General features: G+C 44.3%; 1 protein-coding gene across 2 annotated transcripts; it reads right to left on the reverse strand.

Moving 5' to 3' along the window:
• Positions 1-1,250: 1,250 nt before the first annotated feature.
• TAF9B (TATA-box binding protein associated factor 9b) lies at positions 1,251-7,183 on the reverse strand. 2 transcript variants are annotated; one of them, XM_045029207.1, is made up of 7 exons: positions 7,066-7,183; positions 6,772-6,853; positions 5,676-5,812; positions 5,460-5,594; positions 3,450-3,531; positions 2,407-2,520; positions 1,251-1,598 (listed from the first exon to the last, which is right to left on the reverse strand). In XM_045029207.1, the coding sequence occupies exons 1-7, from the start codon at positions 7,114-7,116 to the stop codon at positions 1,435-1,437; spliced, it is 765 nt and encodes a 254-aa protein (XP_044885142.1). In that variant the 5' UTR covers positions 7,117-7,183; the 3' UTR covers positions 1,251-1,434. The 2 variants fall into 2 exon arrangements, with proteins under 2 accessions (XP_044885142.1, XP_044885143.1); XM_045029208.1 differs by lacking the exon at positions 7,066-7,183 and adding an exon at positions 6,942-6,990.
• Positions 7,184-18,806: the final 11,623 nt, after the last annotated feature.

Consider the following 18,806-nt stretch of genomic DNA (forward strand, 5'->3'; position numbering starts at 1 on the left):
ATTTCAGACAGCTGACAAGATGTCAACTATTTCAGCTCTCACAAGAGATGGCTTGAAAGAAAATGCGACTCTGCAAGCAACGATCATTTTAATAATGAAGCTACCAGAAATCTATTTTGTAAAAGCCCAAATGCTTAGCCAGTTTGAAAACAGGGCTTAGTCACCTTTAGCTAGAGGGCTGTGTCCAATGACTGTCATATGTCCTACCACAGTATTGCTATATTAATTCTCACCACTTCCAGTAGTATTCAAACAGTACAAGTTGCACATTCACTGTCTTTAAACAAATCTACTCTACTAACTTTAGCTTAAGAGTAACAAGGTACATGACCAACTTCTGCTGATGAGACAAAAGAGCTCAGTTATCCTGAGACCCAATACAGCTACACCCCTGCACATAGCTTAAGAGTAAGCAGTTGCACAGTAACAAAGGTTGGACCATATTCCAGGAAAAAGGGGTTAATTTATCTGAAATACTACCTCCTCTTTGCATAAAATAGTACAATCCAACAGTTTTTCAATGGCTACAGTGAATATTTTTCAAAGAAAGTTAATACGGATTGATACTTAATAAAACTATTTGCTCATCTGTTTTAACAGAGGCTAAATTTGTTAGTCTCTCTCTCATCCCTATGTACATTAGGATCCTGTGAACAGCACAAAGTAGGTAGTTAAAAATCAAAGCCACTGCCATTATGTACTTCCCTCCTCCCCCACCCATGATTGTTCTAAACTCTTTGTAGCAACTCAAGCTAGGGATCACTGCAGACAAGCTTAATAGGCAGCTGCAGTTGAATGGGAGGATACATTAAAAACAATATGCAACAAGGTAAATTATGGTGTTCCAGATTTGGGGTGGCATGAAAACACTTCATCTGAAGAGACAGACTAGGAGTAGCAGTTCAGGAGCAGAAAAAGAATGTTCTTAAGAACTAAACCAAGACTTTTTCCTGGTTATTTAAAAATTGACACCAACTTCAAACCTAGTTTAAAAAAAACGAGTCCTTTCAAATTCTACACCTACCTCTGAATCCTTTTTTAAAATTCTCTTAAAAAACAGTATAGTAAGAAAAGCATCTGGCAGAAATTGCAATCGTCAAACCTTCAAGCATTTCTATTTGAATTACAAGAGAGACAGTCAAGAGGAGAGGGAACGACGTACATAACTATGGTACAAGACAGTAACCCTGAATAATAATGAACATCATAGTGAGCAAGCACCAAAAGAGATTTTGAATCACAGACAAGGTTAAAAAACAGCTTTTATTGCAGCATCGTTCTAGCAATATCATTCTTCTCCTGATTCCATTAACTCTGAATATTTACACATTTTCTGTCACAATTTGTGAACAACATTTTGGCAAGTTCCAACTCGGCATCAGACTCAATATGAATCACACCTCTGAAAAAGTATGGAGATTGGACTGTATCTCTTTATAAATTATCATAATCGTCATCATCTTCATGCTTCCTTTTCAATGGATTTGCTTCAGTGGCTGCATTCTGTGATATCATATTTGTAGTAATCAGAATGTTTTTTGATCCAATTAATGAAGGATTAATCAGAACATTCTGAACTGTAGGTGTAGTAGGCGTTGCTGCATTTAAAAGGAAAAGAAAAGAAAGTTTATTAGCTGCCAGCGTCACCACACAAGTATACAACTTCAGGTCCTGTACAGAAAGAGCATTTAGTGTTTCAAGCTAATAAAAATATAGTTTCCAATTATAAAACATGTAATATCCCAAAGTAGAAAATTGTGCTGCATGCTAATATTCCTGTTTATTTTCAATAATGTTCAATGGAGTTTCCATCACATAATTGTGGATTTGTTGCAAAGCTTAAATGAAAATTTGCTATATTGTTTCCTTCAGGTTTTGTTAGTATTAGTACTCTGGTTGCTTGTTTTTAAATAGGTTTAGTCCTTAGAGGGCGTTTTTGCTGTTTATGTTTGTTGAAGTAGGATCTATGACGATTTTACTGATAAAGAGATAATTAAGAGAATTTGTAATTGTTTAGTAGCAGAAAGTGAATTATTTCAATAGCCAAGTAAAACTAACAATGGCTTTGATACATTTGTACTGGTTATATTAAGACCAAAGAATTGAGGACCAAAATAAAGTTGAAAAGGCAAGCTTAATGCCTTCTGAGTGGGTGGGTGGGTGGGTGTGTCTCTCTCTCTCCCCCGCCCACCCCCCCAGGTTTTTAAAAGAGCAAATGGAAGAAAAAAATTCCATCCTGTGGCATCACATTAACCACAGGGTCATTAATAGGGTTAGAACCTCTAGATCCACCATGCAGATCTCTTGCTCCTCAATAAAAGTAAACCAAAATAACCAATATATGTGGTCTTATAAGAAGAATAAGAATAAGAAGTGGTGTAGGTCTCAAGACATCTTATGTTATACCTGATTTGACGGTTGTCTGAGAGGATGGGATTTGTACAGTAAACCTTTGACCTGTCAGCGATACCGGAGTGCCAACTTTTGTTGAAACAGCTACTGTTTGTGCTGAAGGAGTTCCTGAAATACACAATGATTTCATTTGAGGACTCAGTGCAGGTAAATATACAACTCTTTATATTACATAAAATGTCTTCAAAAACTGAACTTGCAACTTTCATATAGAAAAGAGATACACCGCTATCTCGATATAATGCCACCCGATCTAACACGAATTTGGATATAACGTGGTAAAGCAGTGCTCTCGGGGGCAGGGCTGCGCACTCCGGTGGATCAAAGCAAGTTCAATATAACACGGTTTCACCTATAACGCGGTAAGATTTTTTGGCTCCCAAGGACAGCATTATATCAAGGTAGAGGTATATCAATATACATTGATATTTCATAGCTAGGTTTGATCTAGATCCTAATGATGGCCAGATATGCAGAGTAAGCTGTGTGCAGCAGCATGCATACATTTGAGTATGAACACTAACAGTGAAACTCTCAGGTGGCCACAAGCACATGCACTCACAGAGGTAGACATGCACAGTTACATGTATATATCTGGTTCAAAATAGCTCAGTCAGTAAAAATCTGTTTCAATCTATGTAGTTCAGGGTGTAAGCCCTCCTCAGAATGCAGTTTGTATTTTAAAAAAAGTCATTCAACTAGTTCATTTTTCTCTCCTGAAAAAGTGCTAGTTTCCATTTTATAGAACAGGTCAGAAAGACAAGAATGGTATCATCCTAGATACTAAATACAAATGGTCTAGCTTTGGTAATTTACAGAGAAACTTATTTTCATTTAACTTCCATTACACTTTTCTAAAAACCCATTAGTTCATTGAAATGGTGAGTTGGATGTTATCTACTGTTCCTTAAAAACATACTCCAAGAAGGTTTTTAACACGTAAGAATATTCTTCAAAATTCAGAACTGCTCCATAGGTTTAAAGTTTTTTCTAAGCAAGGTCAATATGGCAAACCATAACTGAGCTCTCTCTCTTACCTAACGTAGGCGTGCTAGGTCTACTACTTACAGCACCAACACTTAGTCGGGGTACTGTTATTCTTCCCGCAGAGGAAGAGACCTGTAGAGACAGAATATATGCATTCAGACTAGAATCACCATTTCAGTGTTAAGAATCATTGATTATGTCTATGATAGCATATGAACGCTCTGCAACATGGAAGAGTAACAAAATATGAACATGTGATCATGCACAGCCTATTGCAATGCAACACTTATGTCACAGAATTTACCCACTGGGACAGAGGTTCTCAAACTCCTCACACTGTGAGCTACATCCCAGTAGAAATGCACAAAAGTGCAGAATCCTAGCCTTTTCAAAAACTATCTTTTAAAAACTTAAGCTGTTTGAGTTATACAAGTGTAAAATAAATTACATTAAATATTTAGAAGCAGCAAAGACTTGCATCCGAAGAAGTGGGTATTCACCCACGAAAGCTCATGCTGCAAAACGTCTGTTAGTCTATAAGGTGCCACAGGATTCTTTGCTGCTTCTACAGAACCAGACTAACACGGCTACCCCTCTGATATTAAATATTTAATTTTAAACACACCACTTACAGACTAAGGCCATCTAAACCTTTGTTTTGTCTCAGGATGAAATTTGTTACTCGGGTAGTGTTTACAAGGGAAGTGTTGCTACACTTATAGCAGTGTTTTAATACTGTGGTAGCACTAACCAATTTTAATATTGTAGTTACAACTACTAACCAATCATTTATACCGAACTGCATTGCTAGTTTTGAGTAATACTGAAAATTATTGTACTATTCACTGTATACATTGTGACGGTACCTCCTATAAGGCTTTATGGAAATATGCTTAGAATGTGTTTTATGGTACATATGCCATGTAACAGATCTCAAAGGTTATGATCTACTGAATGTATTAATCCTATTTGCATGCATGTATCATTTTTGTATTCAAAGTTACAAATGTTGTGAACATTGGCTGTATACTTGATTTTTAAGTAGCCTTTGTAGGACATTTGGTCACTTCTTGGGACACGAATGTGCAAGTTAAGTGCTCAATCTGGAAGCACTTAACAGACAAAAGAGCTTGGAAGACTCCACATAAGAAGTCTACCTGAGGACGTTCAAGGTAGCATGTGGGTAATGGCTGCTACCTGCAAGTCCTGAGTCATGCATGGGCATGTGACTTGCCCATGTGATTCCGAATCTCCATTTTGTGACTGGATTCTACACAGGGGATTTATTTGGGTTTAGACACCATTGGGAGTTGGGCTTCTGGGTATCAAAGACAAGCACACTTCTGTGAGCTGCTTTCAGGTAAACCTGTAGTTTTGGGGCAAGTAATTCAGACTCTGGGTCTTTGTTGGAGCAGATGGGAGTGTCTGGCTCAGCAAGACAGGGTGCTGGAGTCCTGAACTGGCAGGGAAAACAGGAGCAGAGGTAGTCTTGGCACATCAGTTGGCAGCTCCCAGGAGGGTTTCTGTGATCCAACCCGTCACATATGTGACCAACAAATACTATTACTACATTAATAAGAAGCAATACAATTTATTTTTATTTGCTTTTTCAGTACAGTAAGCCATTGCTTTGGCCTATGCAAAAAGAATCTAACCAAAGGATAAGTCTTCACTTTAGCAATTTGTTTATCCAGAAAAGCTTTGTTCAGATTCTGTGTCTGAACAAAGATGACTTTCTGCCTTTTACCCAATATTCCAGCTGAGCTGACTGAATGGTCCACCAGGATACACCTAACCTGAAATCCTTTGTGATAACCATTAAACAACACAGCCTCTTTTACACACACTATTAAAAGGTAATTGGTGGAAAGAATATCTGTACGCAGTAGGTAATTTTAGACAATTGCCAGAATTAATTTCAATATACTTTAGCACCCAGAAATCTCTACTAGTATGTGCACCTACGTTTGTACCTTGAGAAAAACTGAATAATTTGAGCATCATGTTTAATAAAATGTCATTATCAAACAAAAATCCCATTTGGCTCATAAAACTCTTACCTTTTTTTGCAAGGACTTAAGTCTGTAATTTGGAGCTGTTAAACAGTATCTATCAGGTGGCAGTCTGGGTCCAGAATACGGCTTTATCAATGGCAGTGGGGTCTGATTCTTTTGTCTTGCAATATCTAGCAAAAACTAGGGGGAGGAAAGGGGAAATAGTTATCAATACACACATTCTTTTGTTATATTATGATTCTCTGAATAAGCTTTACTTACATCTCTTGGGGGAGGAGAGGTAAATGACTGGTCTGTTCGACACTGGATTGCTAGTCTCACATCATCTGCATCAACACTGGACTTCTTAGCATGACTTGAGTAAATTTTTGCATCTTCCAATATAGTAGTCACATACCCTTTGAAGAACAAAACAGAATATCTCCCCCTGAACATGTCTAAAAAAATAACAACCTCTTTTCACAAAAATTTAGTAAAAGTTTATGTACTCTACACGTTTTCCAGAAACTATGCAAGAATATTATTTCCTGATACACATTCCATGAAACAAAAGATCAATTTGTCTCGTCACAATCAACAATACATTTATTAAGTGTGACAAAAATAAATCCTTAAATACCCATCTAGTTTTATTTCCAACAGTTCCTCTTTTCCTTCAAAACATTTTTTTAAACAATTGTGCTTACTGAAAAGCTAACAGCAATGGCTTGTGCAAGACAGTACAAGTTTTTCTATCAGGCATTTGTTTATGTACATGAAGCCTAGCATGCAATATCGCTCCCACTTGTGCCACAGTCCAGGGCATCTCATCAGCAACATCTGAAATTGTGCCAAATAATGTGGTGGGTTTTTAATATATATATTTTTTTAAATGGCAATGGACTCATTTTTACTTTTGTTCTCATGCTAAGATTGGAGCCAAAAATTCCACAGGTGAAACTCTACAGCAGCAACACACTGCGCCACAAACCTTCTAAACATCCAATTTTTTTTCTGTTCCATACATTGGAGAATTAGAAACACGGAAACTGCCACACTGGATCAGACCAGCAGTCCACCTAGCCCAGTATTTTGTCTACAAGTGTCCAGAACCAGATGCTTCAGACAATGACATAAGATCATCCTGATCTCTGCTAATCAGAAATTGGTTTAAACCCTGAAACAAAGTTTACTATACTAACAGTCCCTCTTATTGGTCTCCAGTTTTCCCAGGACTTTGATCATCCTAACTGACTTTCTCCGAAGCTCCTCCGCTTCTGCAATAGCCTGTGCGAGAGAGGTGCCCAGTACCGGCTAGGGGAGGTCACACCTGGAAGGCAGCGCAGTGTGCTCTGTAGGTAGCACGTTCACAACTTACTGTACGCGAATTCCAACATCTGATTGATCACCCGGGGTTCATACTCCGTGATCCCCATGTCCTTCAGGATCTGGGCCATAACCTGCGTTCGGGAAGAGAAACACAGCGTGAGTCCATCAGACCCGGCGCTAACACCCCGCTGCCGAGGGCGCCAGGGGCTGGGCACACACCGCTTTGGGGCTGGCGCCCCCAGCTTCTCCGCGCTCCTTCGCCTGAGCAGCAGCCGAGCACACCCCGGAGCCGCCCCTCCACCCAGCCCGGCCCGCGACGCCCCCACTAGGAGCCCCCCGCTACCTGAGCATCCTTAGGCGCGCTCTTAGGAGACGCCATTTTGCTTTGCTCCATAGCTTCCGGTCAGCTGACCTGCTTATTTCCGGGGCTGCCCTGTGAAGAACCGCCCCCGGCACGTTCCTGTTGCGCATGCGCCGTGGAGCGTCGTGGGGCAGTAGAACCTGCCTTTCGGGGGAGCGCTGGGGGTGGGTGCGAGCAGCCGCGAGGCCGGGGCTCTGTGGGCGCGTCAGGCAGGGGCAGCGCGAGCGCGGGCACTCCCGCTGCCGCTCGGAACGCGAGGGGCCAGCCCTGGTGGCGCGCCGGGCTCGGCGCGGGGGGTGCCCCAGGGCGGGCTGAGGGCGCAGGCGGGGAGCCCCGGGTGCTCGGCTTTGGGAAGAGCCTGGTGGCTGGTTGTAAAGCCGGTCTCGTGGTTTCCGGTCGCCTGACTCGTGACTTTTGTATTGCTGCGGTTGGTCGCTAGTGTTGGCGACCCCAAGTGTATAAAAATAAGGAGTGGGGCCCTCCAAGTCGTACTTAAAATTAGTAAAGGAAAGGTTCATTTGATTTGCCTAATGGTGGCTGAGCCTTTGGCCTGCTCTCGTGTCACAGATTCAACGTTTTCCTCTAAGGAAAGCTGAGATCCTCACCTAACCACATGCCTCCAGGAGCTATATCAACAATCACATGATTTGTGATAAAAGCACAAGAGTTGGCAGTGCTGGATGACATGAGTTTGGGGGAGCTAGAGGAGAGGCAGGATTCCTACCAAGCACAGACGCTTGTACAGCCTGTTATGGGAGAAAATAAAACTGAGCAGAGGTCTGCAAAATAAATAAAACCACAAATAAATGCCTGCTTTCCTTCATTCTTCTCTCCCACACATGCAAAAGGCAAATATATTGACATAAGAATGGCCATACTGGGTCAGACCAAAGGTCCATCTAGTCCGACAGTGGCCAATGCCAGATGCCAAATGAACAGAACAGATAATCATAAGTGATCCATCCCCTGTCGCCCATTCCCAGTTTCTGGCAAATTTGCTAGAAAGTAGGCAAAAGTATCATAAAATGGAACAGACAACAGTGATGAATGAAATTCTAAAAGAGAAATTGGGAAAATGTTAAATATGGACCAGGCAAGGGCAATTAATAAGTGTTGACTTGAAAAATTAGAAATTAGGCAAAAAGTGATTTTTTAAAAAATGTATTCCTATCAGCAAGGGCAATTGTTTAGAAAATTAAGACAAATAAAAAACAATATTGAGCTAACATGAGATGTCTGCCACCACCCTGATCACTCTGTGTATATGGTGTATCTCTATCCATTGCCTTTTGGCTTTCTCTTTTTAGGTCCAAATCTTGCAACTTGATGTGTGTAGGCTTGTGTGGATTCACTTACCTTAGGTACTGATCCACCAAATACTTACACATATGCATAAGTTTATGCACAAGAGTAGTCTTGTTGACTTCAGTGGAACCACTCACACTTGCAAAGTGAAACATGTTTACAGGATTGAGACTGTTTAGGGCACTTGCACATTTTTGCTTCTGTGCCTGATTCAGTAGGGAACTATGGACCAAGTTTCACCACCATCTTGAGCGGGTTACCAGTGCCTGTGGGTCAAACTCCATTAACCCCTCTATCTGCGTCCCAGAACTCTGACACCAGCATTACTATGAAAGGACTGCGAGCTGGAAGAACATTGTGCAAACAAGGATGGAATTACTTATATTTTTAAAAACACATTGTTATTCTGTGGAAGGAAGGAGACGCTTGTAGAAGATAGTGGGCAGCTTCCTTCCTTTCAGGCTAAATGGGGGAACAATTAAATACCCTTTAGTTTAGAGATAGTTGAAACAATAGTTGCCGGTGCCTAAAGGACAGGTTGCATTTAATTTTAAGGCCATTCAAGACTCTGAACTAACTGTGTGGGCAGAGGAGTTTCACTAGGGGCTGAAGGTAAGTACGGGACAGGGGATTGAATTGATTGCATCTGTGTGTTTGTGATAGCAGGCAGAAGCACCACAGGAGCATGCAAAGTAGCAAAGAAGCCTTAGACGAAGGGCTTGGCTACACTTGCAGGTGTGCAGCGCTGGGAGTTAAAGCTGTCTTCGTACAGCTGTGTAGGGAAAGCGCTGGAGTGTGGCCACACTGACAGCTACCAGTGCTGCAGTGTGGCCACATTTGCAGCAGTGTTGGGAGTGGTGCATTATGGGCAGCTATCCCACAGAGCTCCTTGTCCCATTTTGGCACCATTTTGGCGCCGTGGGTTGTGGGAAGGGGGCGGAGGGTGCGGGTCATTCTGCTTCCTGTCCCAACATCTCGTGATGCATCGCTTCACATCCCAGCAATCCCTGTTTTTCCGTCCACGTTTGGCGCCATCTTGACTCTCTCAACGGTTTCTGTGCAGCGTGATTTCTGTGGGAAATGGAGCCCGAACTGCTGAGGAGTATGCTGATGAGTCTCACCAGCACATCACGTTTGGCAGTTGAGCTGTTCCTTAAGATCCAAAGTGATGAGGAGTCTGACGATGATAGCGAGTCACCTGACGCGTATGACACTAAATTGCTTCTGGCATTCACGGAAATGCTCAGCACCATGGAACGCCGCTTTTGGGCTCGGGAAACAAGCACTGAGTGGTGGGATCACATTGTCATGGAAGTCTGTGATGACGAGCAGTGGCTGCAGAACTTTCGGATGAGAAAAGCCACTTTCATGGGACTGTGTGCTGAGCTCGCCCCGCACCCTGCGGCGCAAGGACATGAGATTGAGAGCTGCCCTGACAGTGGAGAAGCGGGTGGCTATTGCAATCTGGAAGCTGGCAACTCCAGACAGCTACCGATCGGTTGGGAACCAGTTTGGAGTGGGAAAATCGACCGTTGGAATCGTGTTGATGCAAGTTTGCAGGGCCATTAATCACATCCTGCTAAGAAGAACCGTGACTCTGGGGAACGTGCAGGACATTGTGGATGGCTTTGCACAAATGGGTTTCCCTAACTGTGGAGGGGCGATAGATGGGACGCATATTCCTATTCTGGCACCACCCCACCTAGCATCCGAGTACGTTAATCGGAAGGGGTATTTTTCTATGGTTCTCCAGGCGCTTGTGGATCACCGTGGGCGTTTCATTGACATTAACACAGGCTGGCCTGGAAAGGTGCATGATGCACGCATCTTTCGGAACACTGGCCTGTTCAGGAAGCTGCAGGCAGGGACTTTTTTCCCAGACCGGAAGATCACAGTAGGGGACGTTGAAATGCCCATTGTGATCCTTGGAGACCCCGCTTACCCGTTAATGCCGTGGCTCATGAAACCGTATACAGGGAAGCTTGACAGGAGCAAGGACCGGTTCAACTACAGGCTGAGCCGGTGCCGAATGACTGTGGAGTGTGCTTTTGGCCGTTTAAAGGGGTACTGGCGATCTCTGTATGGGAAGCTAGACTTGGGGGAAAGCAGCATCCCCGTGGTTATATCCGCGTGCTGTACCCTCCATAATATTTGTGAAGGGAAGGGTGAAAGATTCAGTCAGGCATGGACCTCCGAGGTTCAACGCCTGGAGGCTGAATTTGCACAGCCAGAGAGCAGGGCTACTAGAGAGGCCCAGCAAAGGGCTTCAAGGATTAGGGATCCCTGGAGGGAGGAATTTGAGGCTGAAAACCAACAGTAATGTTTGGTGCCTTGCACGGGAGTGAAGTGCAGTGGTTACAATGTTAGTAGGAATCTGTTTTTCCTAAGCTGATTTGCAGTGCCTGTTTCTTTCCTGGGCTAAGGTATCTTTGACTTTCTGCAATAATAAAGACTGTTTTCAAAGCTAAGAATTCATTTATTGACAAGAAAATAACTTTATTGACAGACACACAACATTTTGGGAACCTAAAAGGGCAGGGGGGTGGGGTGAGGAACTGTGCAGTCACAGGTTTGAATATGTCCTGTCTGGAGTGCTGTGCAATGACTGCTGCACTTCAGGATGCCTATACTGCATGGTGATGGGGGTTGAGTGCAGAGGGTAAGGGTCGTAGCTCTCAGGGCTGGTTGGTGAACGTACAGGTGTTGGAGGCAGCTGGTGGTGGTAAGAACCTGGATGCTGGGGAAGGGGGTTTTGAGATGACATTGGGGCATAAGGGAAAGAGCTTTGGGATGGGGGGGGGAAGGGGCCGGCATGGTAGTGCTCTGTCTGCATGGCTACGAGCGCCTGGATAGAGTCTTGGATAGGATGCTTGGATAGGATGCTTATCAGCTGCTTTGTGCTTTTCTTCCTGGCCGCTGTGTTTCTCTGGCAGATCCTGCTTTCCCTTTCCCTCCAGTCCTGCACTTTTTGATTCTCTCTGGCAGAGTGATCCATAACTGCTTGCAGCAGGTCGTCTTTGCTTTTTCGCGGCTTCTTCCGGTGGTTTTGGAGTCTTTGAGCTGTTGATAACACAGGCAGGCGAGAACTCAAGGTTGCTTGTGGAAAGGCAAAAAAGGCAACACTTAACAGAGGCAGCATTGTTTATATCTCAGACAGTTAGTCCCACACAGTGAAGGAGTAACATTCTTCACAACAGCATAATTTTCCCATCCCAAAGAGAGTGCACATAACCCACAGGAGACCCAAAATGGTGAGTAAGGGGGACTGATTGCTTCAGGGCTGTACTGGGGTTTCTGTGCGTTGGGGAAAGCAAACAGCTGCAGGGGGCACCTACACTGAACACTCTCCCAACATTTTCCACAGGAGTTGATCCTGGAAGATATCTCGCTGCTGCGGGTCACCTGGGAAGAGCAAGAGGGTCTTCTACAGCAATGCGGATTCCGCCCTGGCCCCTATGCAGCTTGCCTGTGTGCAGCAATGGTTCCCTCCACCCCTCGCGGCACAGTGGCGCGGACACGTTAGCCTGACTGGGACAAGGACCATGGTGGCTTTCCCAATAAACTTGCGCAAGTGAAATTGCCCACGCTCTGACTGAAACTTTTGACGAGATTACCGAAGCCGATTACCACGACGTGATAGACCACATCAATGCGCTATTCCACACCTAGGCATTCATGCATGCATGCAGAACCCTCCCTCGTCTCCCGAAAAATTTCCATCCTGAAAATAAAAAGCCGCTTACCGGGAACCCGCTCCTCTGTTTGTCCTCCACCAAGTACTGGCTGCTGCGACTGGCTACCTTCCTCCTGACTTGAGAAGAGCTCTGCATGCCTCCAGGGACTCCGGGGTGTCTCCCCCCACCCCAGTACTCTCACGCTCGGTTTCCTCCTCCCCCCCCCCGGCTCTGAAGTGTCCATCGTGGTCCTCGGATTGGCAGTGGGGTCACCCCCAATTATCGCATCCAGCTCTTTGTAAAAACGGCAGGTCGTGGGGGCAGCACCGGAGCGGCGGCTTCCCTCGCAGGCTTTGCAATAGGCACTCCACAGCGCCTTCACTTTAACCCTGCACTGCAGCGTGTCCCGGTCATGGCCCCTTTCCAGCATGGCCTTTGATACCTGCGCAAAGGTATCGTAATTCCTACAGCTGGAGCGTAGCTGGGACTGCACAGCTTCCTCCCGCCAAACACTGATGAGGTCCAGCCGTTGCTCCTTGCTGGGGCTCGTTTGGCGTGTGGAGGCATGGTCTCCTGGAAAGATTCACTGATTGCACTCCACACCTGGTTGAGCAAACAGGAAAAGGATTTTTAAAATTCCCAGGGCATTTAAAGGGCGGGTCACCTGAGGCCAGGGCAGTAGAGTTCGAACTGATGAGCAGAGTGGCTGAACAGGCATTCTGGGATACCTCCGAATACTTCTGGAGGCCAATAACAGTGCTTTTGGTGGCCACACTGGCAGACCAGCGCTGCATCACCTGCGCTGCTGTCGTTATTCCCCAGGCAGAGGTGGAGTACAGCCAGCGCTGTAGCCAGGGAGATACAGCATTGTATGTGCCTTGCAAGTGTGGACGGTGAGTGAGTTGCAGCGCTGTAAAGCCACCACCAGCGCTGCAACTCTCCAGTATAGCCAAGCCCAAAGCCAGATAAGCTCTCATAGCTTGTCCCTGAGAAAAGCCTAAAGAGGGAATTTTTGGTTGGTGTGCTGGCTGGAAAGAGGGTTGGACCTGTGAGGAAATAAACTGTCTCCTGCCATTTGATTTCTACTATGGTCAGGGAAACAATGACATACGTGACACTTTCATCAGTTTCTCCTAATGACAACAACCCACATTGTAGTTAACCACTCAGGTCAAAAGGGGTAGCAATATTTCCCTACAAAACTATGATTTGGGGCTCCAAACTTTTCCTAGCTGAAAGCCTGGCTAAGAACCCAAGGCCCACACCTAATATGCAGGCAATAGAGAAGACTGCTGCCCTCGTCTCTTGCTATGGAGCCAGGCTCTGTGGCAATGACAAATCCCAGCATACCCGGTTCCATCATTAGCTCTGGATTTAAGCGGAGCAGGCAGCTCTCTATATTAAAGATGAGGGATGCCATGCACACCATTGTGGAGCTCTGCACAGGGCCACCTCTCGCACAGAATTTGCAGACCATTAATTAATTAATTACTCATGTATTACTTTAACAAGAAAGAAAGCACGAACTATCATTATTTATCTTATAATTTTCCATGAAAGTCACCTTTGCCACTTACATTATGTACGAGCTGTGGAAAATTATGTGAGTGGTACAAAAAGAGAGGCTGTATCCTGGAGACAGCATGAATATTGTATAATGTAGCACTTGCTGTCTGTTCATTTATATACTAAAGCAAACTAGCGTGTGAAATGTAGAGACCCACAGCACAAGTTGAAGCCGCAGTCTCCTGGGAAGCATAGATAATGGTTCTGAACAGGAAGAAGGGTTGGGGACATATTTCCCCTAAATGGAATGCATTATCAATTTCCCCCTCTCAGCGGGCTTTTTTTCTTTACTTTGAGGAAGACCTTTTCCTATTAGACGACTGGCTGAATGTCTCATTTCTGTACTCTCTTAGGTACTTATTTGACCCCATTACTGTACCATCTGGGCAACTCACAACAGCCCTCTACGGTGGGGAAGTGCTATTATCCCCATATCTGGGGAATAACTGGCTATGCAGTAGCACTGCAGAAAAGGATCTTGGGGTTAGAGTGGATCACAAATGGAATATGAGACAATCATGTGATGTAACTATGAAAAAGGCTAGTATCATTTGGGGCTGTATTAACAGGCGTATGGTAACACAGGGGAGGTAATTGTCCCAGTCTGTTCAGCACTGATGAGGCCTCAGTTGAAATACTACAGTATCTCCAATTCTGGGCAACACACTTTAGGCAACATGTGGCCAAATTGGAGAGAGCCCGGGGAGAGCAACAAAAATGATAAAAGAGTGAGGGTGGACCTGTTAACTCAGGGGTCGGCAACCTTTCAGAAGTGGTGAGCTGAGTCTTCATTTATTCACTCTAATTTAAGGTTTCGCGTGCCGGTAATACATTTTAATGTTTTAGAAGGTCTCTTTCTATAAGTCTATAATATATAACTAAACTATTGTTGTATGTAAAGTAAATAAGGTTTCAAAATGTTTAAGAAGCTTCGTTTAAAATTAAATTAAAATGCAGAGCCCCCCGGACCGGTGGCCAGGACCTGGGCAGTGTGAGTGCCACTGAAAATCAGTGCGTGTGCAGCCTTCGGCACACGTGCCATAGGTTGCCTACCCCTGTGTTAACTACCTTCACCTATGTTGAGGGCTGTTGTAAAGAGGACAGTGATCAATTGTTCACCACAGCACTGAATGCGGGACAAAAAGTAATCTGTTTAATCTGCAGTGAAGTAGATTTAGGTTAGATTTTAGGAAAAACTTTCTAACTAGAAATAGGCTTCTGAGGGAGGTTGTTGAATCCCTGTGGCTGGAGGTTTTTTTAAGAACAACTTAGACAAACAGCTGTCTGGGAAAGTCTAGGTTTACTCTGCTGTATCTCAGCACAGGAGCTGGATTCATTGGCCTCACAAGGTCCCGTCCAGCCTTATGATTCTTACAGAGGGGCCTGAGGCACAGAGAGAGACTAGTTAACTAGCCTGAGATCACACAGGCTAGCCTGTAGCCAGGCAAGGACTTGAACACGGTTGGTCGCCAATGTTCCAGGTTGAGCACATTAACCACTGGATCACTTGTCTTCACTGTTACAGCAGTACATGATATTTCATTACTAGTACTGGCGACAGCTGTAAATGTTGAAATTAAATGTTGAGGGGTGTTTGTTTGTAACAACTATATAGGAGAAAATGCAACTGTACTTAAGGCATTGCTTTAAATTTTTTTTTCATAATCTCACAACATGAGTATTAGCAGCAAAAGCCACATCATGATTTTATTGCTGTTACCCTCATCCTCTTTTTCCCCCTCCCAGCCAGTGTTTGAAACCATCAACTCCCATTGACATCAATGTAACAACTCCCAGTTATTTCAGGAGAAGCAGGATTAAGCCCATAGTTCCTGAGCGTGCAAACCGAGCTGCAGTTAGATCCCTGGGCTCACGTCATTTCATCCCCTCCACTAGAAGAAAGCATACTGGCACTCACAGCCTTACAATGTTCTGCCTTGATGACAGGTTTTTGCTATGGCATGTATTCTTGACATTGAAAACCAAGTTGAAGCAAGGAACTCAACTGCAAAGAATGTGGATTAGCATGTACATTGCTGAGGAAATCCTTGGAAGGTAGATAGGAAGGAATTTACGTTATTACCAAGAGTCAAAACACTCACCATCATTTTAATTTCAATGCAAAATGAATGTTCTCAGATGTGCTAATGATGTGTGACTTTTCAAAGCATGGCAACAACCACCTGATGAGTAACCACCCAAATGCAGCTCTGCTATCCACCTGGCTCTCATACAGCATCTGTTCTCCCCCATCACCTCCTTAACCCCATACTGACACTTCTCCACTGGAGCTCCAAGTAGGGCGAGCAGCTCGGGGTGCTCCATGCCCAGATTTTAGCTAGGAAATCACCATGGGAGATGGTACAACTGGGAGCTGTTGTTTTAAGTTTGTCAATGAAAATGTCTATCAATATCTGTCCTCTGCATCAGTGGTGCAAGTAGAAAGCATTTCTTGATGGTACTGCAGTCATGGGAGGGACACAAGGGGGAGGCACGTGACCACCCCTCCTTCATGTGACTCCTCCCCACCCCGCCCTCAGCCCAGGGCCCCCACGCTTTCCCTGTCCCCTCTGACACCCCCCTTTGTATATACAAACATCAACATGCTTAACTACCCACTTTCCCCCCAGTCTGTTTATGAGAGAACTGAGAATATGAGAGTTGGGTGAGGCGCCATTTCAGCATATGTATGACTTATTAAAAGACAAATTTTAAGTAGAACTGTATCCTAAACTGTTTTATCATATTGTACCAACCCAAACATTGCATTTCAATGGGGGATTCAGCTTCCTTTATAGGAACAGATTCCTGAAACTCTCACCAGCCCACAGAAGTGGTCCATAGTCATGCAAATAGTCCCATTGTCTTCAATGGGATTGATCAAATGATTAAGAGTTTTCAGGACTAGGTTCCAAGTTTGTAAATTGTTCTGGATGAAACTGACAATGCCTCAGCTGTCAGATCAGAAGGAGCTTCATTCAAATAAAGGTGGGCAGATGTGTGATAAGTCCTAGCTCCATTGCTAAGATGAGGAACATATTTTATTCAGCAAAGTTCTGGGCAGATTCCTGAGGCACCTGTTTTAAGGCCATCAGTGTCTGGCATTATAAGCTTCACTTATAGTTCTCTCACTCACAAAGCTGGAAAATGAGGCATTTGTTTTCTATGTTTTGCTGCTCCAGTTCCAGTTAACAAAGTGCATGTTAGACTAGTTTGGCTGCAAAGAAGAATTCTACGTACACTGGGGACAACACCTGGTTCCTCATGCAGAACTGGGATGACATCAGAATCCAAACATCATCTGGTCAGTGCAAGCAGAGCCGTTCCTCTAATGATTTGGACTTGATGCGATGCATTACATTATGGATGTCATGGTGGGATAATTCAGACCAATGGGGAGAAACAGAATGAAAAACACTGTTTAAATGCCTTCCGTCCGTGTCTCCCCCGCCCCCCGCTCCCCTCCTGAGAACTCCTGACCAAGGTAACAGCACAATACACATGCTAACAAACTTAAGCAAAGCCTTTGTTTAAGTTTGTTAGCATATGTACTGTGCTGTTAAAGCCATTTAAAGAATTAATGCCCTCTGGGGGTGGGAGAGGGGAGAGAGATAGCCCCAAGTCTTTCCAGTACCCTGTACCTGCTAAAAAATCTCTAGCCAGTACTGCAAACTGGAGGGTATGACCCTACTTGCACTCCTGCCTCTGCTTGTCCCACAGGGGCAAGGGCACTGCAGTCTAGTCTCATGTGGGGCACAAGAAGCTCCAGGGCCAGCCCAGTATCCAGTACATACCAGCATTAGTTCTGGTTGAAAAGAGAATGCAGCTGCTGAGATTCTTTGGGTTGCTGCATTATATCATTGTAATCCAAGAAATTTAAATTTCACAAGTCTTAGTATATTACACAAAAACATCCTGCTAAGGTGAGAGGAAAGACAACAAAGGCTATAGCCAACAAAATGAAATTCAACAAAGCCAAATGTAAGGCGTCACACTTAGGGAAGAAAAACCAAATGCACAAATACATACTGGGGGATAACTGGCTTGGCAGCAGCACTGCTGAGAAGGATCTAGGAATTGTGGTGGATCACAACCTCAACATGAGTCAGCAATGCCATGCTGTTGCCAAAAAAACAAATGCAATTTTAGGTTGCATTAACAGAGGCATAGCATGCAAGTCATGGAAGATGCTAGTACCACGCTACATGGCGTTGATTAGGCCTCAGCTGGAGTACTGTGTCCAGTTTTGGTCACCAATGTATAGAAAACATGCGGAGAAACTGGAAAGGTTGATCAAAGGGATGATCCTAAGGCAAACCACATGAACAAAGGCTGAAGGAAATGGGTATGTTTTGTTTGGAAAAGAGGAGTTTAAGGGGGGACATGATAGTGATTTTCAAGTACTTGAAAGGCTGCCGTAAAAAAAGATGGAGAAAAGATGTTCTCTCTTGCCACAGGGGGCAGGACAAGAGGCAATGGGTTCAAACTACAGCATAGCAGATTTAGATTAAATCTCAGGCAAAACTTCTTAACAGTAATACAATGGAACAGACTGCTAAGGGGGGTCATGGAACAGCCATCACTGAAGGTTTTCAAAAGGAGGCTGGATAGCCATCTGTCTTGGACGGTTTATACACAACAAATCATCCATCTTGGCAGGGGTTTAGACTAGTTGATCCCTGTGATCCCTCCTGACCCTATGATTCTAAAGGTTAATCCCAGACACTGAACTAAAACCAGCATGTTTCTGGCAGGAAAGGGGGATCTATTCCACCAAAAACTGGGCAGTTTTTACATGGCCTCAGACAATGGCTTAAATCAAAAGCAGCCAAAATCAGGGCATCTGCCATGTTGGCATGCACTCCTAACATACGGTATAAAAAGGAAATGCATTGCTGACAGCTTGAGCAAGGACTGATAGCATGCATCTTGTACTGGTGAAAGGGGCTACATTAACAACCCTGGAAACTGAAGTCCTCTGTTTATCTAAAGACAGTGGGAGGGCAATCCTGTTCTGGAAAGACCATTTTTAATCATGCACAATTAGTTCACTTTTCCATCAGCCTGGTTCCTCTCTATGGAGACTAACATCTGGGACAGAGTTTGGGAATGTGTTTCACAATGTAGCTATTGGTCCACTGGGACAGAGACCACAAACTCCTTCCACATAAGCAACCA

The sequence above is a fragment of the Mauremys mutica genome, chromosome 9 (genome assembly GCF_020497125.1).
Source record: "Mauremys mutica isolate MM-2020 ecotype Southern chromosome 9, ASM2049712v1, whole genome shotgun sequence".
NCBI lineage: Eukaryota > Metazoa > Chordata > Testudines > Geoemydidae > Mauremys > Mauremys mutica.